The sequence below is a fragment of the Coniophora puteana genome (genome assembly GCF_000271625.1).
Source record: "Coniophora puteana RWD-64-598 SS2 unplaced genomic scaffold CONPUscaffold_11, whole genome shotgun sequence".
Classification (NCBI taxonomy): Eukaryota; Fungi; Basidiomycota; class Agaricomycetes; order Boletales; family Coniophoraceae; genus Coniophora; species Coniophora puteana.
Window position 1 is genome coordinate 1,107,046 of NW_006913063.1, and position 22,687 is coordinate 1,129,732.

Sequence of the window (22,687 nt, forward strand, 5' to 3'; positions counted from 1 at the left end):
AACTGGAGCAGGATGACTTCAATAACCAGAGTGTTGTAGCCACAATGGCCAGAGCATTATACCTGAAATGGCTGGAGCATTGTGGCTAAAATAACCAGAGCATTATGCCTGCAATGGCCGGAGCATTGTATTTGTACCTGCAATACTCGGACCATTATACCTCCAATAACAGGAGCACTGTAGCTGCAATAACAGGAGCATTATAGCTAAAAATACTGGACTATTATTGACATTCTAAATGCACAAGGCAGGCGGCCGCCCTGACACACACCTGGGGTATGGGCCAGAGCATCCCCTACCAGTTACCCAACCCCTACAGTGAGGCAGCCGCCAGGACATGGTCGGTCAACTGCCGGTCACCGCTGCCCTGACATCCTCGGGTTTTTGACCCATCCGCTGACTGGACATCCTCAGAGGCCTGGCCTGCATATCCTGCTGGATGATGGTGATGATGTGCTTGGGCTTTCAGATGATAATACTGAGGACCTAGCTTGGGAGTGAGCAAGCTTCTGTGCTCAGGCAAGTGTACAAGAGGTAGCTAACCCTACTCCTTGATTCTTTATCTATTGGTACTGACTGTTGTATCTAGGTTGTGGAGTTGTCAAGCCTGCCTCCAAGCCTTCCTCCAAGCCTTCCTCCATTGCCACATCCCCCTTTCACTCAGGTTCCCCCTGAGTGCCTCCCCTTTGTTCCCAAGGATGTCTCCTCTCCCAGCGAGCACCTCACCTCTCCCCCTGAGGACCTCAATTCTCCCCCTGGATGCCTTCAATCCTCCTCTCTCAAGCACCATCGTGCAGACAGTACAAATAGAAATGATAGCCAGGAAGAAGCCAAGGAGATAGAGATGGGGCAGGCTGAAGAACAAGACAACTATCAAGACAAGGTCGTGCATGTGATAGATGAGGATGTCATGCCCACATGTATTCTCCTTCACTCCTGTTTGTATTTACTGACTTGTCCTACAGGATTTTGAGCCTGAGAGTGAACCTGCTACAGCTAAATCCAAGTCTTGTACCACAGACATAATGAGTATGATGTCCTCCGTGCATTGAAGGCCTTCCTGATGCTGCACAGGCCAACATTGATATTCAGCCAGCAAAACATCTCAAGCAGGCCTCAGGCAAGGCTGTTGTTATCAAGATTGAAAAGGGCAGCAAGGACAAAAGCACGAACACTGATAAGAGTGACAACACCAGCAAGCACAAGAAGAAGCACAACAAGAACACGCTGCTGCCACTGTCAGTTGCAACAACAGTTACTACCAGTGTAATACCAAGTCCCAGATGTTGAAGGTTCTCCTAAAATGTACAATGGTCTGGTTGTTCAGGGAGAAGTGTCTCTAGTTCAACCAAATGCAGATAGGAGCAATGTGGGAGTGATAGGGAGGATTGATATACAAAGATGGATTGGGGAGTAGTAGCAATGATGAGGGATAATAGTTGAGGATGATGATGGAGTATAGAGAGATGATAGTTATGATGATGATTAGAGATTGATGATGAGCTTAGTGAGTACTGACTTCACACTTGGAAATCAGGGAGGAAAATGTCTCTTTGCACAGTCTAACTACTGGTATATATACTACTAAGCCTTTGTGCATATGTGTATAGTAAGGGCTATGCATATAGTATTTGTAAGTAGGGCTGTGGTGCTGAGTAAGAGAACTGAATAATATGAGAACAATTTATAAGAGCCACAAGAACGCTTGGTAAGAACCACGAGAACAAAGTACAGTGAAAAGGAAACATCAAGGCTGTGCTCACACAGCATTCTTAGTAAGTATGAGAACAAAAGACAAAGAAAAGGGAAGTGGACAAGTAAGCAAGGGGAAGTAGTGGTCCATAGTCCAATCAAAACAAAGCAAGTGAATAAGCAAGGGGAATGGCTGATAAATTGAATGACAGACATGAGAAGAGGATAGTAGAAATAGTAACACGCTCACAAATCCAACACTGCCTTCCACTCCAAGTGACTCATTGATGACCAAGCCAGTGGTCTTGAGGCTGCGCTCTCCCTGAGGTGCTGACCAAGCGCTGAGTAGGGTAGTGGAGGAGAACTACTGCAGTGGCCTATGCTTGAATACCGGTGGCTTGGCAAAGGAGTGTTCGTGGTCAATGGCTGATGAGTTGCTGGATGTCCTAGACACCCCAGACAATGTGACCTCCAGGAATGCTGCTATGAAGTCCTTGCTGGTCTGTGGACTGATGGGGTGGAGGGCATGATAGATGCTACACTGCACAAAAGAAAGGTTGCAGAGGTGATAAGGTAAAGCCAGACGAGCGATGCAGTGGAGAGGGCGATGTTTTGTGGAGTAGACGTTGAAGACAACATATTCCTGCTCATAGTGGCAAATGGAGTGAACAGGGCCTCTAGCAGCCTTAGCTTGTCCTTTACCAGCAGGAAGAATAATGGTCACAATTGACCCGATGCTGACCTTCAGATGGTCATTGAAATTTGTACAAGGGTCTGCAACAAAGTAGTCTCTGTTGGCGATGCAGCAAACGAAGGTGGTGTCGGGATACATTTGGGACTCTGGGAATTGGCGAAGAAGGTCAAAGGAGTGGAAGATACTGTTGCTGATGAGCCACGCAAGGATGATGCAGTAGAAAGACAACAAATGTGACTGAGAAGATGATGGTCACCAGAGTAAAGAGGAATGGGTCGTCTATGACTATGCCAAGCATGGTGATGGGAAGAGACTCAGTCATGCCCTTCTGCTCTCTTGGTTATGAGGCGTATTCTTGTCCTGTGTATCCCTGGGGTGCATTGGAAAACTGTATTAGTGCTCATCTTGAACCATATTGCGGGCCAATCACTATTGGTGCATGATACCGCATGCCCGCAAGAACTACAGGTGGGCTTGTGTTTTTGTCCTGACCTTCCTTGCCTGACTTGCTTGCCAGAAGGAGGTGTGGGGTCCCTCAAACAAGAAGATCCTTGGTGCTCTTCGCAACATCTGGCTCACAGTTTACAATGAGGATCTACCCAAAGAGCAGGACTTGATTCAGGGTGCTGTATTCACTCTGGTAAGTGTGTCTATTAATTTACTGGCCAATCAGTATAATGCCTGCTGTGTATAGTACAAGCAGAGAGCCACTGAATGGTGCAGCAACTTTGGTACCACCGCTACCTCCGTTCTTTTACTTTCTTTCACCAACCTAGGTATGTATGACCATGAAGATGCTGAGTCCGAGCAGATTGAGTATGCTGCCAGGCTGCTCGTTGGGCACGCATTCATGTACAAGAACGTCCCTGAAGATGGCTCAAAGCCCACCAGTAATTTCAGGGGTCAGCTGTATGCCAGTTTTCTTGTGATGCTCTGTGCTGCTATCTGGAGCCGGGTCAGAGTTCCCCACTATAATGACAATGAGGAGTTCTATGTTCCGCGTGGGGCCATGACACTCACATGTGCTTTGGTATGCTTTACATTACAGCTTATTTACATTACTGATACAATTTCACTTCTCAGGCTGAGTACACTTGTCAGCTTGCTGCCAACAACCAGCTTGGTGACCTTGAGACAGTTGTTGAGAACTATAGTGTATACAGAACTATAGTAATGAAGGGCAGTTGAAGGAAATGGAGTGTAGGCAACTGGAGGTAATGGAGGGGAACAGAACAAGACCAGAGGGAAACAGAGATGTATGTAGACATAATGTAACAAGCAATATAACAGAATGAAAGTACAGGAACTTGACCAGAGTTCTCTGAAGCCACAGAGCTGAAGTACAGAAATACTAGAATAGCCTTGAAGATGAGCCATAGGCTCAGAGTTGACAAAGAATTGACACAGAGGAGTACAAAGGATTACAGGAGAATATGGAGGAGTTTGGAGTGGAGACTGTAGTATACAAAAATTGAAGTTGATGTTCAGACTGAAGTAAACTAGCCTAAACAAAAGGGCTTATATACTACAGCCCAAGTATGAAGTCATAGTAGTTGGGCAAAGGGGAGTGTAGTTCAGCTACAAGGTATAGAAATAGGAAAGGGTATGACATAGGAGGTGTTAACTATAATATCAGAAATACAAGGAAACAATGCAGGAATGATGTAAGGATGTCAAAGGGAACAATACACAAAATATAGGTAAGGATATTGTTAAGGAGAACATACTTGAAACATATAGTGAGGTTGAAGGTTAATGATGTAGATTCTTTGGAGGTTCCAGAGGTTCTGGAGACACCAGAGTTGACACAAAGCTGAGTGGAGGTGTCCGGAGGTGAGTGTAGATGTCCAAAGGAACCAGAGATGCTCAGATCTAGTGGTTGTAGGCATGGTACATGACACTGCTCTCCCAAAAGGCTTCAGACCATCACATCCCACTCCCTCCCTCCACGCCACTGGGGTTCTCCTTCCCAAATTCCCTTGGCATGGTGGTCACATGACCTTTCTATTAGCCAAGCTGTAATTTTTAGTCATAAGTTTGCTTATGACTGTGACAGGTGACAATAGATATTTAAGACACAATCTGTATATAGCAGCCAGGTCATGAACCAGACTGGACTGTCAAATATGGTTCACATTCTGAGCCAAATTCAGATTTTTAACAGCCCAGCAGGGCTGATGGCCAATAAAATATGAGAAGAAGAAGAAATCAAACAATTTTCATTGGCAAGCAAAACATCAATTAAACACCGTTCAAACACCAGTTAAATGCCAACCAAATTATATATTTGCTAAATAGGCTGGCATATGACAGGCATTTGAATGATGTTTAGTGGGTGTTTCAGTTCAAATCTGCCTTGCATGCAAGATCAGTTGCCCATTCTGAAGAGCCTTTGCTGAAGTCTGCAACCCAACTTTTTATCCTCCCAGGGAAAAGTCAATCATTGTTAGGGACATGGATCCTAAACAAAGGACTGTGATACACATTGTGAATTCCCTGCTTTTTCATTCTGTTGGGTGATTTAATTCAGAAGAAATTGTTTCCAAAGTTCTCAATTATCTGATATGACCCACAAACTTAGGCAAAAGTTTTATTGTCATTCCCTTGGAGAAGGTTAAGTCCTTTGTTGAGATGTACACAAAGTCTCCACAAGCAAAAGGACATATCCTTGTTTGCCTGTGAGCCTGGATCATTGTCAGAAACACCTCTTGCTAGCCCTAACTCGGACAAACAACACATTATTTATTGCATTCATTCTTTACATGGCCAGGCTTTGGCCTTATCTATTACATAAGCAGGCATGTGATCAAGCATGTGATGGGTCTGGACCATGACATCATATGATGCAAGGATCATGCAATATGGTGTACTTGTATTACTAAGTGCTTGTATTCCTAATTAGGCAGGAGCCCTACCTTTAGTTACACGGTCTGTGCGCAGCTGCCCAGTACTATTGATGCCCCCCCTGTGAAACAATGTACACCCTGTGAAACACCTCTGTTTTGTGTTTTTTCCCTTTACCTTGTATATAGCCAATAACCTCTGAAAACTTATTATTCATGTAATCCAATGTCTTCCGTAGCTTCAGAATTTTCTGCATACCTTCTCAAAGCCTGGAAGAAATGCCAGCAGGATGCCAATACTGTGACTCTACCCTCACTGTAGAAATCTGTGACCATAACGGCTATGTCATACTGGTCACAGTGTTTTGATATGTTTTGATAGATGAATGACTTCATGCCAATGTGTGCCGCCATGCTACTCCATCACACTTTTGTCACAACCAAGCCCCTGTCTTCCAAACTCAAAATCTCAATGCTGCTGAAATGCAGGCAATTAAACATCAATTAAACATTGATGTGCACAATTTGTACTCTGATTAGTAGATACATGTTTTTAACAGACACCAAAAGCCCAAAGTAAACGAGGCATATTTGACCAGGTGCCTGGGGCAAATGAGTTTTGAGTAATGTAACTTAGAAAGGTTTGTTGAGCTGTACAACACTCAGTTCTGACCTTCTACTGCTGAGCTTCAACTATGCTATAGACTAGCATGTGAACAGTGTACAGAAAAATAATCGTGAGCATTGATGGGGGGATGGATGAGATATGTTCAAATAACAGCGATGTTTCACAGGGGGGGCATTCATAGTAGTATATAAGACTGCAGCTGATGACCCAGAACTCCAAGAGAGTTTTTTTGGGATTTCCCCTTAGCTCTATTTGTAAACCTAAGTCTCAAGCCCTCTTATCGAGACATCTACTTCTGCTCAAGCCCCATCCAGGGTTAGGGTTAGTCTTTCTCATCATCATCACTTCTTGTTTGCATGTGCAGTGACTTCCCCTAGTTAAGAGTTGCTCACAGAGCTCACCTTCCTGTAATGGCAGTCATGATCTGGGCACCTCAAATATAATGCTTTGGAGCACATCCTGTGTTTGGATGCACAATATGGAGTAGAATACTGTACTTTTATGATCACAAGTTTTGTCCCATGTCCCATTGGACATTGGGAATGGACTTAAAAATGGAACATGGTGTAGAATCAACCAAAACATGCACTTAAAGTGTCAAAATGAAGCTACACATCTGAGGAACACATATAGCAACCAACTAGTAACTGGCATACTGTACTTTTACAACCATTTGCTCATGGGAAAATAGCTGCCTAATCGGGGTGTCCCGCTTTTTGGCTCGCATCTCGGGACTGACACAGGACACTGGCTTGTAAGGCGCTAATTCTTCTGAGGGACGTGTTGCGTCAGCGCAGGACATCAAACATCACCAGCCTCCATTTCCCAGTATCAAGGGTGTTTAGGTGGATTGTTGGTCATCAACATTTCCAATGGCGTGCATTACCGTAGCTGATGATTCCCTTTGTTCTCAGGTCGTACAAGCCATGCTGCACTGGAGTGCAGTGGGCTCAACTTGGTGTTGGCTGGTTGGCCAGTCCGCATTCTGCGGGGCATTCACCCTCTTGTGTCCAGTTAAATTTTGCTGCTGGTGAAGTTTTGGCTTTACTATGAGCATATCCCTGCATGAATAATGCTGTAGCATTATATACAAGGTTTTTGAGCAGGAGAAATGTACATGTCCATGGGTAACGGAGGTGAGTTTTGGATCAGTCTTTGTTGCAACCCTGTAGTTCTGACGTTATGCCACCACCTGAACCTCGCTCCTCATTGAACCCTTGCTCGTGAACCGTTGATACTCCTGCTTGGGATGCCCCTGGCATATACTCTCTGTAGCTATAAGTACAGGCCTGAATCCTCGGGAAATGGTATGTTGTTATCCTTCAGACATGCCTCCACCTCATCTTGTTTGTGCTGCATTTGATTATGCCACTCAGATCCCCTCCCAACACCTTCTTGGTGTGCTTAACCATGAAGTGCCCGCTTTTGACCTTATCAACGCGCCCATTCCCCCATACCAAAAGCCCTCACTGCTTCCTGACATTCCTGTCTTCTTGCCTCAACCTCCAGATCCTCATCTCCTTGGTCCTCTTTCAATTCCCATCCCATCGTTCGCTCCCTCACTCGACCGTGCAGCTCTATGGGTAGAATGGGAACAGGGCAATCGTAGTCTTGCCCTTGATATCAGTGACTTGACCTACCATCTCCCCTTCTGGCTCCCCCTCCTGTGGATATGTATTCTACCGGCAACACAAGCCAAGGACATGTGGGTGGCCACCTACGAGTGGGCACAAACCAATATCACTGCCACATTAATGCTGCCGATATTTGCTCACATCCCCCCTGCTATTGATGCCTTCTTCCACACGGTTGGTTGGGACACTTGCATTCTGGATGGCCAACTCAGCACTCTCAACGTCATCGACCTCTTCTCAGACTGGTGGCTTGCAGGATCACTTGTAGATCATGTCACAAACATGATCCGGTCCTGGACTCACACATATCCAGTACAGTGCAGCTTGCTCATTGACAACCTCAACTTTCAGGTACCTTTCCACCCTCCCATCTCCAAGCTTGTTTTATGGAACAATTTTGATGCTCCCCATGCAAGGCACCTGTCACACATCCACAATGTCACCAAGGAGTTCAAGTCCGGTGGCTATGAGGGCATCATCTGCCCCTTGTTTGATTACTGGCACAGCCACTACACTGCTGCCATCTTGGATGCGCGTACCGAGACGGTCTACACTGGTGATTCAATCCGCAGCCAACCATTTGGCTCCATCGACCCTCATGATCTTGGTGGGTTCCAACACTTCAGCACGAAGATTGGCATGGATGTCACATCCATGCCCAGCAAGCTCCACTGTTCTATTCAGGACAACAACTTTTCGTGTGGTGTTGTGACTTGGAACACTATTGAGCACTTTTTCCAGGTGTGCACCCCTGGGATCCATCCACCAAGAATGCAGAGCGTGTTGAGTACGCATTGGTGCTTGTTTCCCAGCCCAGAAGTTGCTATAGCTTGGTACGTGGTCATGCTTATTTGGTCATTTGAGCCTGTGTTGACGTTATCATAGGAGAACCTTACCCTCTGTGAGCGCACAATAAGCTGTCGCCTTGACAGCAGCCAGCTTGCAGCCAGCTCTCCGCCATTCTCATCTTGATCCCATCCCCATGCACATTGCCATTCTCACCAGTATCGCCTCACTCTTTGTTGCTTTCACCTCCCCCACCTTACAGCTGTGACAGTGACTCTAGTGACGGCTACAGTAGTGATGGCCATGATAGTGATGACTTCAGCAGCTACGACAGCGACATCAGCACTGACCATGACCACAGCAGCAGCAGTGATGACAATCTTGGTGAAGAACTTGACAGCAGCACATCCACACCCACTTCACTCCCGCACCCATCGCAGCCCACCAAACTCACAAAAACAAACCTCAGAACCTTTTTTCTAAAACTCTCTGAGGCAGCAGTCAAGGCTTTGCATCAGCCCAGGCCAGAACTCATTGCTGATGTAGAGGATCACCTACAGAAAGCAGAGCATGAAGCAAATCTCCGTGACAAGATCCGCAAGAAGCAGAGGACTGCAAAGGACACAATGCAAAAACAGGTCTACCGTGCCTGTCTCAAGGCTAAGAAGGTGCATTCTTCTCTAACACAATCTACTCCCATTCCTGTATTAGATACTGAACCACACAGTTAGGAGGTGTTGGTTCAATGCACATCCCCTCCTCCTACTGCCCCGCATGCAGTCTCGATACCGACCCTGGACGATTCAAGACCATCTCCACAGCTCAAGCAAGTGGCCAAGAAATGTAATCCCCATGGTCGCAAGCGCAAACATACAAGAAACCCAGCCTGGCGATACAAATGGAGCAGCCCCACCATGTTCCCGTACATCAACGCAGCAGCACATGCTGTTGGTGGTAACTGGGAACCAAAGAAGATTCACGATCACCTCATGGCTGGCCCACTTTGGAAGGTGTTCAAACGTCTATGGGCACAGACCATTGGGAAATGGATAGAGCACCCTGAGGATGGATCTGGGCTGCGTTGGAAAGACCAGTCCTCACACAGGTGGCCTTGGGCAATCTGGCTGATGGAAAGGTGACACGTCAGGGAATTTTGGTACATCATACTTCAACTTGTTTTTGGAAGTGTATGCTCATGTACCTTTAGTCAAAATACCCCAAACTTGTCAAGTCCATAGCTGACCAGCTACACATGCTCCATGCAGCTGGTATTCCCCTCTCTGTAACCTCCATTCAGGCCCTGATGATTGCCCAGTTCACCCATTTTGCACCCCATCTTTTCGAGGCTACTGCATCTGATGCTAAGCCATTCTTGTGCTCGCAGGCGTTCGTCAGGAAGTTCATTCACCTCCACCTTCGCTGGGTACCTCGATGATTGATGTGTGCTGCTCAGAAGATGTTGGTAGACGCAGAACAGCAGATTTACAAGCTGTTTCTGCATCTGTCACTCTGGATCCGCAACACTGGTGTTCGACACCCGGAACTCCTCATCAACTTCGACCAAACACAAGTGGTGATGGCCAACACTAGCACCACAATGTTTGAGATCAAGGGATCAAAGCAGGTGGCAGTGGTTGGAAAGGAGGAGAAGTGTGCGTTCACCACTGTTGTCGGTGTTTCTGCATCTGGTGAGCTTCTCCCCACCCAATTCATTTTCAAAGGCCAGACTGCTCGCGCTCTCTCTTCCCTGATGGCTCCTGGACAAGCTGAGGCATTTTGCCTTGGCTTCATTTACTCCTTGAACAAAGAAAACTACTGGTCAAACTTTGACACAATGGAGGAGTATTTTTAAAAGGTTGCTGTCCCCTTCTTTATGCGTCACAAGGTGGCCTACGGCTACCGTGAGGATCAGCAGTGCTGCGTTCTCAACTGCTGGTCCGTGCATCAAGGCCAGCAGTTTCGGGACCTCGTTTGCTGCAGGTGGCCATGGATACGGCTTTGCTATGTTCCCGGAGGCTGTACTGGCAACTTCCAGCCATGCAATGTGGTGATGCAATATTCCTACAAGCACTCAATCAAGAGATCTCAACTTTGTGACACCGTGAATGACGCGCTCGAACATCTGCAGGTCCATGCTGATTCTGCTTGCATCAAGATTGACACCCGCATTTCCATGCTTCGTGACTGATCAGTTGCATGGGGTGTGCAAGCCTGGAACAATACCAATCATCCAGAGCTCATCAAAAAGGTGCATTACATTGCTATTCACTTTGAGTTGTATTCACTAATGTGTTTATAGCGATATTTACAGGCTTTTGCTCACTGTTGAGTCAAGGACGGTTTCAACCTATCCTTCGACTCATCGACAAACCCTGAGGCTCTCAAGCTGCTTTGCAAACTCCCCAACACTGACCCTGAGCTCTGTGTCAGAAAAATTGATTTTGGGTTGCAACTGTAAAGTCCAAAAATGGTTTAAACACTATTGAAGCAAGTTGCTAGCCGCTTGCAACCCCTCCAGCAACCATTAAGTGGGTTTTACGCAATTGCAGGCCATTCTAACTGAGTTGCAACACGTTGTAACCCCCTTGCAACCTACTTTTAACTGTGACTCTTCTCTTGGATCAGGTTACGAGCACCGCTCTGGGCCTTCTGGTTACAAGTGGTTGTAAGGCCTTACAAGCGCTTAGAACCGGGCTACAACCAATATACAAGATTTGGGACATGGGCCCACGTGTCCAAATTGCCCATTCATGATGCATCTGACAACAACCTTGGCTTGCATTGAGAAAGCGCCAAGCATGACAACCCGTTTGCAACTGACGAGGAGCTCAATGACGATACATGGCTCGAGCCTGGGGATCTCATGGCGTGGATCTTGAATCCTGGGCATGCAGTCAAAGTAGGGGTTAGTCCGGGAATGGCAGATGATGTTGAGATTGATCCAGACCTTGTTGAGATCCCACAGAGGCATTGATGGAAACATCAAAAAGTATCTAGCAAGAAGTACAATAGTCATTTAGGCCACTAGTTACTTTCTGTATGCACTGGGATTTTTTTTTCTGAATTTCTATGATTTTTTACACCATTTTTACCACATGTCCCGTTTTTTTGGCTCCTATGTCCCCATAGGTGCGGGACAGTCCCACCCCTATAGGCTCGTTCGCTTGGTCTGTGGAACATGGGATGAGCAAATGGTTGTAAAAGTACAGTACTTCTTGTTCAAAGTCCTACAACACTTCCCTTACCCAAAATGCTCTGGATCCAGCATGTGCATGAGATCTAAGTCAACCTTGTGCTTGTTGATGAATCAAGGCCCATTGTTTGAGCTGTTGGGGTCCGGGATTTGAGCTGTTGGGGTCCAGAATTTGAGCCATGAGGTTGACAGTTTCTGTTGGAGATCGCCTGCACAAGAAGTAATGACATGTGTGGAAGGGTGACCAAGTATGTGAGCTCTCCCAACTGCAATTCTGAGGAGAAGCACTCACCTTGGGAGAAACTTGGGAGAAACTCAGCAGAAACAGCCCAAGCCCACCATGCTGAACTGTTGTGCTTTCTAGCCTTGAATGTGCCGAGCTGATGGGTGGAGAATGATGGCATACGGGAAGAGAGGGAGGAGGTGAAGCAAGAGGTGAGTAGCTGCAAGTGAACTTGGTGTCCCACACTCATTGCCCCACACAAACTTAAAAGTGGGACATGCTGTATTTCGTAACCACTTTCCCATGCCACCATGCGAACTTGTGGTTGTGAAAGTACAGTATTACATTGGCCAAAACCCATGTATCTGGTGTATCCTGACCAAATCTTGACACACACTGTCATTTTTTGGGCTAACCAAATAATATCACGTGACTTTTTATGTATCACTCCAATATCTCAATATCTTATTGTGCAATCGAACAGGCCCTTACACTTGGTGTCTCTAGTTTTTTTTTTGGATTTAAAGATGCTTTCCCGGACTTTATTTTAATACCTGGTGCCTGGATTGGATAATTTTCGGACAGGTATAAAAATATTGTTTAAACTACTCAGCCAAGGTGTTTTAACTAAATTGGCAAATCTTATTGAAATGTTTTTCTAGTGTCATTGGCTTGCCCTAGCAACATCATTACAGTTGAACCTCCCATAACCCATACTCTTCGGGAGACGCCAAACGATATGGGTTATCGGAAATATGGGTTACAAGAAAAGGTCGAAAGATAGGGGGATAAAATGAGACCAAAATACTGTTAGCTTTCTTCTATTGTCTAAGCTGTTCTGATGAGCTACGAAAAAAGTCAGTGATTTGGGAGGTCTTAAGCTGCTGTGATGCTTCAACCCTCATCTGATGCGTGAGGGAGGCAAACATGACCTTGAGTTTTCGAGTGAGTATGCTGTCCATGTTGTCGAGGCATTGCCCAATTACAGTGGTGGCCTCAGTGACCTCCTTCATTTGCAAGGGTCTCAATGATCCGCTCCTCGTCAACAAGGTTAGCTGGGCCATCAAGCCAGCTGTTGTCTTCTTAAGTTGGAGATTGGTTGGCTGCGAGAAATGTGAGCATCAAGCTCAGTCTTGCACTGCTTGATGCTACTTCTAAGGGGGTCAATGCCCTTCTTGAGTGTTTCTATGTTGCTGTTGCTCATTTACATATGGAATTGGATGATGGAAAAAGGACGAACACGACCCAAAGTACAATTAAGGCTTACAAATGTACTCTAAAGGGTCCGAAAGCTACCGAAAAGTATGGGTTTTACTGGCAAAATTGTATGGGATATTGGGTATCAGAGAGTTATGGGTTTTCGGATCCATGTGGGTAAGGACCAACACGGGAGTAGCCCCATCGCATGGGTTATCGGGGAGTATGGGTTATCAGGGTATGGGTTATGGGAGGTTCGACTATACAGCATTTTAATCTTCAGTGGCATTGAGATCCGTGACAATGTGGGGTTGCGAGGGAGCATTAAAAAGTCCGACAAGCTGTTGTCACACGAGGCCGATCCGCGCGCGTCAGAATCCGCGGTTTTCCGCCTTGGGAGGATACCATTCTGTAGACTCGGACGTAGCGGGGATTTTCGACGGCGTCCGCATGGCTTTCTCGTTGAGACGACAACATGTTCCAAAAATCCTCCTTGCCCTTGGTTCCGTCCTTTTCCTTAAACTTGTCTTCTCTTCCTCCGGTAGCAACCCTGCCAAAAACTCGGTCGAAGAAATCAATGTGTTCGAACGCGTAACTGGCGCCGACAAGACACTGAACGTTCAGCGATACAAATCTCTTCAAGCACGCATTGGACGGGACGAGAGAGAGGATATATTTGATGATATTGTTCAGGATGGAATTGAGGATTACTGGCAAAGGTTCCATATACCATTGTAAGTCTTAATAGCCTTATCATACCTTAGAACCAACGTCTTCGACCCCAACTTAGCGTGACGGGAAGTGATACGTCGCAGACCGACGTTCAAAACGTTCTCAATGCCGTCGAAAGCCTCTTGTCCCTGAACGGATGGGTTGCTGCCTATTGCCCGACGCTCGTGCGTCCATTTGGCCAGAATCGCAATAGTGATGACGCCTACGGCGAGCTTGTTCAAGGGGACCACCTCTACTACATCGGCCTTGCCATCCATTCAGCCGATCACTTCTTGGTGGATCAGCTTGCGGTTATCGTCCAAATGGCAAAACGCTTCGGAACCAGCAATCTATTTGTCTCAATGCTAGATTACGACTCCACGGACTCAACAGCTACGCTTACCGACCTATGCGAAGCCGTACTCACCTTACTCGGCATCCCTTATCGTATCCGGAGGGTCCCTGGTATGACGGAAGACCCGACGGCCGCCTACTACCCTGCAGAGGAAGCGCACATGCGGAACCTGGCGCTTGAACCCCTCTTCGAGCTGTATCACAAACGTAACATCAAGTTCAACCGCGTCATCTGGCTGAAAGGCTTTACTTGCCCCAACGATATCTTCGAGACTCTCAAAGTCAGCGTGGCAAACGAGGCTGCATTGGTTTGTGGGATGGACTGGGCTGCCGCTGAGCTGAATGGTCACTTTGTCTTTTCTGACCGGTACGTGATTCCGCTTGCACATGTTACTGCCGGCTCTCATGCGTCGTTAGTTGGAGGACTCGTGACATCCGAGGCGACCAATTCCGTCAGTCGAAGTCGTCGGAAAAACTTGACGCTGTCCCTCCACGCGATGAAGTTGGCGCCGCGCGCTACATTGCTCACCTCCCCTTCCAAGTGTTCTGCTGCGAAGCCGGCACCCACGTCGTCGACCCCGAGCAGTCATACTACAAAGGCATCAAATATCGCTACGGCATAGACTTTCACAATGCCTCCCTCTCTGACACTGCCCCTGAGCGAACACCCGACGCACAGTGCCTAGATAGCACCCAAGCATATTTCTGCCGAGACCTCTGGACTTCCAAAGCCCGTGAAGGAGTTATTGATGAAGACACTCCTGATCATTCAGCGACAGCTGGCAATCGCAATGTCCGTCGCGACGGAGAGCAAGATCCTGACTGGGCTCGCCGTGACGAGGAGGATTCGGATGCCAATGCTGGCTCGGACTTTGACGCCATGCCAGACTCGGATCAGCCACTAGACTCCCTTCCCACCGGCAAAATCTCTGTCCCTAACTCTGTATACCAGCCTGCTCGGATCCTCGTAAACCCGCGCTGTGTTACGACTTACGCCGGCGTAAGTCATACCCAGCTCGCTCTGGATCTCTTCGGCACCGGCGACGACGAGCCTCAAGGCAACGCAACCAAGTACGTTCTGGATGACTGGGAAGGAGCGCCCGAGAGTTTTGTTTGCCAGGAGCAAAGGTCAGTGCCTTTTGCGATGCTCATTCTATTTATTTCTTTAACATCTGCTCTTACAGCCAAACGGGTGGCCGAAAAGCCGCCAAAACTCAACGACTCCTCGGTTTCTCCATTCACGAAGAACTTCGTCGCGACGAAACAGATTTATAGACGAGCTGTCCTCTTAGTTACATAGATATACATAATGTAGTGCTGACTTGTTGATCGTACGATACCCACTATCCTCATCCCAATGTGAATGTCCATTCACTAATAAAAGTACTCATCGTGCTGCCTTTCTTCTTTTCGTACCAAACCCCTTGAAGGTGACTCCATCATCCGAATCATCATCATCCATTGGTGCTCGTCGTTTCTTGACCTGGGAAGCAGACTTTGGTGGTGATAATGTCGTGATCTCAGGGTAAGAACCCTCCAGGACTTGTGCGTTGTCGTCCTCATCGTCCGACTCCAAAAACAGCCGACGCTGGGAAGGCGCGGGCTCAGGTGCCTGTGTCCTCCGCGTGCTTTTCTTGACGGGCATAGGTTCAGGTTCAGACATGGGGTCAAGTTCAGGCTCTTTTTCCTCCGAGAAATCCACGGTAACCGAACGTTGACGCGACATGGCTCTTTGACTCGGGAACTGGGTGCTAGAGGCGGTCTTGGAAGAAGACATCGTCTCCGAGCTTGCTTTCCAATATCCTGCAAAAGAAGGGTCGTCAGTGCACCATATAACAGCCGAAAATAATATTGGCGCACCAGAGCCCATGCCATAGTCGTTCGCTTCGCTCGCCATCAACTCAATCCTAGGGCGAGAGAAAGCAGAGTTTTTCTAATACAGTTTATCAGATGTCGTCCTGAATGACAAGGAACACTCTCACCTTCTTGAACTTCTTGAAATTTGGCCGGCCCGCCCAAAGGGGGTTCGTGCTCCTATTGACATTGGAGTTTCTCCAGCCCTTGTCTTGAACGTCGAGGTCTACCACGACCATAAAGTTCCCTCGAATATTCCGCAAATCATCAAAGTCACCGATCATCCTCCAAGGCTCGTCGTCGACCTCCTCCTGCAAGTCCGGTCTCGAGATGCGTAGCTGATTGAACTCTCGATCAAAGTCGTCCTCAGTCCTCTTGCCCTTCTTCGTCGACGCGAGAGCCTTCAAGAATGCCTCGTCCGTATCGAGCTTTTTCGATCCTTCCTTTCTCAGATTTGTTCGTTTGCTATCCGGGCGGGCTCGCGTTTCGTCTAACGGTTGGTCGTTTGGCGCCGCACTTTGACCCCGGGGAGGAGTTGGTGATTTCTCCGCTGGCGGATGATGAGCAGCCTGCGACAGTGTGCTTTCCTCCTCCTCTTCTGGGACTGCTTCAAGTACGGCAGGGGCGGCCACAGGAGTCATCAGACTGTCACTCTGTGTCATGCTCGCTGACGAGGGCCTGATACTCTGATCATTGTCGAACACTGCCAGGCCACTCGCACCCATTTTATCAGGATCGCTAGCTTCAAAAAGGGCCTTGAATTTTTTGAGAGGAGGCTCCTCGGAAATTTGGAGTATTTCAGATATTCCCGAGGGTTTGCTTTGTGACGGTGTCCGCTCTCGCCTCCTCAATCTAGGACGGTTTATACTAGCTGGGATCTAGAAAAGCAGATGAGACACGCTGCAAGATGATTTAGCCAGAACATACAGGAAGACCTCCATCCGTGACACTGCCACCCGAATCCGGAGGGCGACTTAAAGACGGTGGTCGACCCGTAGAGTCCGGTGGTCTGCTCGTCGATGCTTTGGCTTCAGCAGGCTGAGATGATGTAGGCTCGACGGTGGCTTGGCGAATCCGGCGAGTGAGAACCTAAAGAGGTCAGCTTCAAGTCGATGGCCCTATCAAGATCTGAGCTGACCTTTCGAGGCTTCGTTTTTGGAATTAAGTCGGCCATTAGAAAATCCTCTTGGTTTTTCTCCTCTGGAGAATCCTGAGTAGGAGCGTCGTCCTGAGCTTTTTCAGCTGCTCGCCAATACGCTGGTGGTGGGATAGATGGTTCTTCAGGATGAGTATTTGGAACAAAGTCGGGTAACGAATCGGGAGGAGTTACTTGACAAAAAGTTGAGCATGAGGCGCCTGACCTATGGATGCTGCCATTTACCTTCCCGAGCCTGGGTATGATCCGTCTTTCCTAGCTCACTGCAGTCGACAAACGCAACTGCCTCTAAAAGAACCTTGGGAGGTTTAACGTAGACGTTGAGGCTAAATAAATTTGTTAGAAGCTCAAATTCAAAATGTGCCAGCCGTCGTACCTCGCAGCACCCGCAATTACTGAATTCCATGCCTCTTTACCCAAGGCTACCTGATCTCCAACGATAATCAAAATCTTCCCTGAACTGTCCGCTTTCCTTTTCCCTCTGGCCAAAACTTGCTGCCACCCACCAGAACCCGTCAGACTGCCCTCGAAAACCTCATACTCCGCCCCTCCACATACAACTAGCCCCCTAAGGTCGCCGTCCACCTTGCCATCCTTTCCTGGGAGCAAGATAAACCGAAAGCTTCCAAACAGATCCATGCGCACTTCATTCGGCTCCCAGTGCCTAAAAGACTTCAAGTCTGTGGGCAGAGCAGCACCAAACACCGGCTTGTAGTACTTCGCCTCCGGCAGATGTGCGAATTCAGACTCGAGGGCAGAGCAGTGGTAAGGGTTCTCTTGCACGCTCTCGTTGCCAAGCTTGACGAGCCCAGCTAGCCAGTCGGGTCTTACGACCTGTGCAGCCGCTATGAGGGAAGCCATAAGCAGCGGGTTAAGCTCAAACTTGGCAGCGATGTGATGTGTCGTGAGTTTGTGAGATTCGTGAAGAACACCGATTCCTACACCAATGAGTGTTTACATCCCAAACACAGATTGTACAACTGCTCACCTACTGAGGCACATGCCTCTATGGAAACTGGTGGCTTTCCCTTGCCAGGCGGCATACAACAAGTTATACGTCTCCACTCCACCCTGTGTAACCTCATTAATCGAAATTAAATGCGGGAATAATAGTTATACGCACTCAATGTAAAGGCCCCGGGTCTGAAGAGGGTAAAGCGCATCTCCACTCCGCAACTCAAAAGACGTGCCGGCCTCTACCGTTATCCCATCCTTATCATCGTCGGGTCGGGCAACGGCCATTTCTTTCTTCCTCTGATTGTAAACCACTAGCTTTGGAACGAAACTTGGATCCTTCTATTGAGTCACAAGTTACCCTGAGTTAACACCCTTCCTAGCGGAAGCGCAAACACATACCATGTCCTCCTCCGTGTAAGGGTCCACAGTGAACTGTGCATGGTCCACCGATATCTTCGTATTCCTCACAAGGAGTTCCTTGTCCTTCCGCCCGAGATGGTAGGTCTTCCCTGTTCGCAGGAGCTTCGTCTCTACCAGCTCGTTGAAATGTGCCCCGGATAGGAGAGGGCGAGTACTCACTAGTAGACTTTATATCCCCCAATTCCCCGTCAAATGGTCCAGTAATAAGCCACATCCTTAGATAGGGCGTACGTCTCGTAGACTGTGCCTCTGTTCAAGCCTAAATAAATCACAAGAGGACCTGAGGGGAGACGATTGTCGACGTCAGAGGTTAGGGGGACGCGTCCGTGGTGACAGCAAGTGGTGAGAAATTAGCGCGACGCGCCCACCTTTACCTCGCACGTGAGAAAGTCAATAGGGGCTTTGCATGTCTCAACATCACTAGAATGGTCACAAGCAGCGTACATGATATTAAAGCCAGACTAAGCAGCGGATACAGTTCATGCAATACACACAAGAGTAAGAAAACTAGCGCAATAAGAAAAGGCTGAGTAGAGTATCAAAACACCGAACGCAAAATGTACAATCGCTCTAAACCACACGGTCCATCAACTGCCCATAATCGCAGTCTCGAGTGCAGGTGCTGGAGCTACTTGCTCAGCACTACCGCTCTCCGTACCACTAATCGCAGCCTCCTGCGTCCGAGGCTCAGTAGGAGCGGGTGAAGCCGCGGAAGGTGCAACAGCCACCGTGGTCTGCGCCTGCGCCGGAGGCCCCGTATACGGCGTCTGCCACTGCAACTGCGCCCTATACTTGGTCCCTCCTGGCCCCGTCGCCCCCTTCGCCACACCTCCCTGCCCCACCTGTTGCTGCAGCTGCTGGTGTTGTTGCTGTTGCTGTTGTTGCTGTTGCTGTTGCTGCTGCTGCTGCTGGGCAAGATGATACGGATAATAATACCCCGCATACGGATACGCCATCGCCTGCTGCATCGCCTGATGTTGCTGATGATAGTTCTGGTACGACCACGTCCCGGACGCCGAATACGCCGAGAAGCTCATCGGCTGCAGCGGAAGCGGATACGCCCCCGCCGCCCCCTGCGTAGCGTTCGCAGCGACCGGGGCAACCGCCGCATACGACCCCGCCGCCATATGCGTCGTCGACGGCGCCGGAGCTGTTAGCGTCAACACCACCAGAAAAGCCTACTCATTAGCCACAAATTGCTCAAACGTACAAACGAGCAAGAAAATACGCACGGTCCGGCGCAGGTGTCGACGGTTTCTGCTGCACATCCTGTCCATCTGTCTGCCCAAATACCACGCTCCCCCACTTGAACTCGCGCCTGAGCCCGCGGTCCCAGAGTACCTCGATCGACTTGGACTCTTCGATGACGCGCACGAGCGATACCTCGAACACGCCCGAGCTCACCCGGACCTTGATCCGCGACATCGGCGGGAGCGCCAGTAGGTCGTTTTTGATTTTGTCCTGCTTTGAGGCTTTCTTTGCTGCGGCCACTTCCTGCAGCACGAGTCAGCCACCTGGACATAACTGAAGAACAGGATGTAATACGTACGGGGTTATGCTGAGGACACAGAACCTGTACCTCTAGCTTCTTGATAATTTTGAGCACCTGTGGCTCCGAAGCGGTAGCGTCAGGCGGAGTTGCGCCATCCACATCCATACTTGTTGGCTGAGCATCATCGATGACAGAAACAACATCCACCAGCGCGGGCGTAGGAGGCGGATTCGGGTCCACGATCGTAACTTCTCGCTCATGCTCCTCCACAATCAAGAATGAAATGCCACTTGACGCCCCACCCCGCGCACACGAGACATGATACGACTTGGCACACTTGCCCTTTGTGCACTGTATTGGCGCACCATGGGCCTTCGCCTTGGTCTTCGTACACGCCGCGCATTTCTGATCCTCACATCAGCAAACCACCCTCACACATCAACAACAATAATAAACTCACCAGCCCCCACCGATCCTTGACAATCCCATCTACACCAAACACCCTCCTCTCCCTCCTTTCCCCACCCAAATTTTGACCATCCACCTCCACCTCATCCACCCACGTCTCCGGTACAATCTTCGCACACTCCCCATGCGCCATCCACCTCCCAACCTCCCTCAAACTCCCCAGCGACTCTGGCAAATCCCTCCTGCCTATTGGCGGATCCTGCACCCTCAACAGCCCCTCCTTCGACGTGGACACGCACAGACAACAAGGGAACGTCTCCTCCGGCCTCGGACCCAACCTGAGCGTGACCCTCGGCGTCGGCGTTGACGCCGATGAAGGACCCGCAGAAGCAGATGACGAAGGCGCAGAAAATGGCGACTGATTCTCCTTCTTCGGCCTCTTGCGCTTCTGCGGAGACGACCCGTCTCCATCTGCCCTGCGCTTTGACGACGATGCGGAGGCACAGGCTTCAGCGGCCTCTGCCTCCCGGTCGGCCAAGAGTTGGTCGACGTCTATCCGCACGCTATATAAAAATGTCAGAGAAAAATCCAACCATTTGCTAGCAAGGACAAAACTTACCTATCCGTCACACACTCGCACGCCTTCGCCCTCCGCCCGTACTCCAACCAGCTATCCAGTGCAAAATTCACGCTCTCCGCGCAGTTGAAGCCCAAGTTGAACCCAGCATGATACCCGCGCGGATATGTGATCACAAATTCTTGCTCTTTCTGGACCAAGAAATTCGGTCTACATGATGACTGTGCGAGCAGTGTAGGCGAGGCCAGGAATGACTTGTGTCGGAGGAACTGTGGGCACACTGAAGTGTCCTTGGGGAAGTAGCCTAGCACATCATCAGTCCCGAAATGCATATAGATATTGTTATAACCCATACCTTTCATAGTCTGCTCCAAAGCAGCTGCACGCCCCTGCGGAACAGCATACCAAAATTTGGGTGCTCCGAAATGAATGTAGTTGATGCTGAACAAATCCATGTCCTCGACGTGCCACGCAAACGTTGCGCGCCACATTCCGAAATAAAGATAAGGCGTGTTGACGCCAGGCAACCCCTTGGAGGACGAAGGCAGGATCCGCGAGAGCAGCGAAGGCAGGCGAGCAACGTTCCACGCCTTGGTTTCGTCGGTAAACAGGGAGCCTATAGTGATATAAGCACCGATGATACGATGAAATCAAGTCATTACGCACCCATCGTATCCGCCCCGTACCACGCCGGCTTGCCCAATCCACAATTCCGCCAAAACTGGCGTTCGAGCTTCTGACAGAACTCGATATTGTAATCGTCGTTGGTCGTGTTGGACGGCAGCCAGTCCTTGTGGGCTTCAAAAGACTCCAGGAAAGTGACGTCCTGAGCGGCCCGCTGAGCCTCCCTAACTTCGCGCGTCCGCTTTGCCTTTGCCTTGCTGTCCTCCTGGTCCTCTTGGTCCTCCTTGTTCGAGCCTTCTGCCCCTTCCTCTTCCTTGACATTCGACACCGAGTCTTCCTTGACCTCCTTGAGATCGGCTTGTGGCGAATGAGGCGGTGACAAGGGCTCCTCCTCTTGCTTAATCTCGGACTCTACCGTCTCCTCCTTCGCCGCCGTCTTCCTCCGCCTCGTGGTCCTCGGGCGAGCGTTTGCGCTACGCGCATGAAGTCCGATGTCATCTACGCCGGGCGCCTTGAAGTCATCCTTCTCGCAGATCTCGAACCACTCGCGGACGCTCATGATGCGGCGCTTCTCCATATTCTCCTGGCGGAACAGACCCCCACGACCGAGCATGTGCTGCTCAATCGGTGTGCGTATCTTGACGCTCCCGAGCTGCTCCTTGGTAGACGGGAGCGCGTCGCACCTGTCATTGGCGACATGAGCGGGCCGCCCTGTGAAGCCCCTAAATACGGAACGGGACGCACCACTCCTTTGGCGGAATGACCTTGACGATTCCGCTCCTCGATCCCCAAGGCTGGATCTTGTTCATGTAGCCTTCAAAGTCCTGAAACTCGTGCATGGTCGGCTTGAAGACCGGTATGCCCCTGTGGGCGAGCGGATCGTCGGCAGGGTCGAGCCATGTGCGTCCGTCCGAACGCGGTGAAGGAATGAGTCTGCCGTCGTCGTGGCCGTAGAAATGGTCGGGCTGGACGATGGGCGGGGCGGGCGAGGGAGAGCGGGAGGGTGTTTGTGTCTGGGGCAAGGCGGGTTGGGATGACGAGATGGGGTTTTCCATTTGAATCTCCCACGACGCGATGCGGCAATGAGTCGGTGGTTAGCTTTGAGTCCCCAGATGTCGACTGTCCGCCGACAATTTGTCGTCCGACTGGTACCTTCAGCTGCTGGTTGCTGTCCTCGCCGTCTGGTGCAGTGCGCCGAGTGCTGTGGTCGTGGTCGTCGCCGATGAGGAGAGCCGCAGTGGCTG

At 49.4% G+C, this 22,687-nt stretch overlaps 6 protein-coding genes across 6 annotated transcripts; 4 read left to right on the top strand and 2 right to left on the bottom strand.

Moving 5' to 3' along the window:
* Positions 1-7,185: 7,185 nt before the first annotated feature.
* CONPUDRAFT_75601 (uncharacterized protein) lies at positions 7,186-9,416 on the top strand (the record flags this gene model as incomplete). The annotated part of the gene is made up of 3 exons (XM_007773698.1): positions 7,186-8,324; positions 8,540-8,945; positions 9,009-9,416. 3 exons carry the CDS (start codon positions 7,186-7,188, stop codon positions 9,414-9,416), a joined length of 1,953 nt encoding a protein of 650 aa, XP_007771888.1.
* Positions 9,417-9,832: 416 nt separating this feature from the next.
* Positions 9,833-10,129, top strand: CONPUDRAFT_30544 (uncharacterized protein; the record flags this gene model as incomplete). The annotated part of the gene is made up of 1 exon (XM_007773542.2): positions 9,833-10,129. A coding segment is annotated over one exon (297 nt), but the record flags the coding sequence as incomplete, so codon positions are not given.
* Positions 10,130-10,132: 3 nt separating this feature from the next.
* Positions 10,133-10,465, top strand: CONPUDRAFT_61735 (uncharacterized protein; the record flags this gene model as incomplete). Its single annotated transcript, XM_007773589.1, has 1 exon — positions 10,133-10,465. A coding segment is annotated over one exon (333 nt), but the record flags the coding sequence as incomplete, so codon positions are not given.
* A 2,824-nt stretch (positions 10,466-13,289) lies between these two features.
* Positions 13,290-15,752, top strand: CONPUDRAFT_128768 (glycosyltransferase family 69 protein). Its single transcript, XM_007773955.1, has 4 exons — positions 13,290-13,624; positions 13,681-14,322; positions 14,373-15,083; positions 15,140-15,752. The coding sequence occupies exons 1-4, from the start codon at positions 13,341-13,343 to the stop codon at positions 15,228-15,230; spliced, it is 1,728 nt and encodes a 575-aa protein (XP_007772145.1). The 5' UTR covers positions 13,290-13,340; the 3' UTR covers positions 15,231-15,752.
* CONPUDRAFT_128770 (uncharacterized protein) lies at positions 15,645-18,670 on the bottom strand (the record flags this gene model as incomplete). The annotated part of the gene is made up of 11 exons (XM_007773956.1): positions 18,502-18,670; positions 18,322-18,452; positions 18,089-18,261; positions 17,954-18,036; positions 17,342-17,903; positions 17,191-17,291; positions 16,948-17,138; positions 16,737-16,898; positions 15,938-16,687; positions 15,816-15,888; positions 15,645-15,758 (listed from the first exon to the last, which is right to left on the bottom strand). Coding segments are annotated over exons 1-11 (2,394 nt in total), but the record flags the coding sequence as incomplete, so codon positions are not given.
* An 872-nt stretch (positions 18,671-19,542) lies between these two features.
* CONPUDRAFT_61679 (JmjC-domain-containing protein) lies at positions 19,543-22,498 on the bottom strand (the record flags this gene model as incomplete). Its single annotated transcript, XM_007773585.1, has 7 exons — positions 19,543-19,836; positions 19,892-20,239; positions 20,295-20,805; positions 20,862-21,123; positions 21,175-21,435; positions 21,486-22,126; positions 22,188-22,498. 7 exons carry the CDS (start codon positions 22,496-22,498, stop codon positions 19,543-19,545), a joined length of 2,628 nt encoding a protein of 875 aa, XP_007771775.1.
* Between the last annotated feature and the right edge of the window lie 189 nt (positions 22,499-22,687).

Excerpts from the sequence above, each read along its gene's own strand:
- CONPUDRAFT_128768 (XM_007773955.1), top strand. The coding sequence starts at position 13,341 with ATGGCTTTCTCGTTGAGACGACAACATGTTCCAAAAATCCTCCTTGCC. Across the intron at positions 13,625-13,680 it reads CAAAGGTTCCATATACCATT|CGTGACGGGAAGTGATACGT; the intron begins GTAAGTCTTAAT and ends ACCCCAACTTAG. Across the intron at positions 14,323-14,372 it reads CACTTTGTCTTTTCTGACCG|TTGGAGGACTCGTGACATCC; the intron begins GTACGTGATTCC and ends ATGCGTCGTTAG.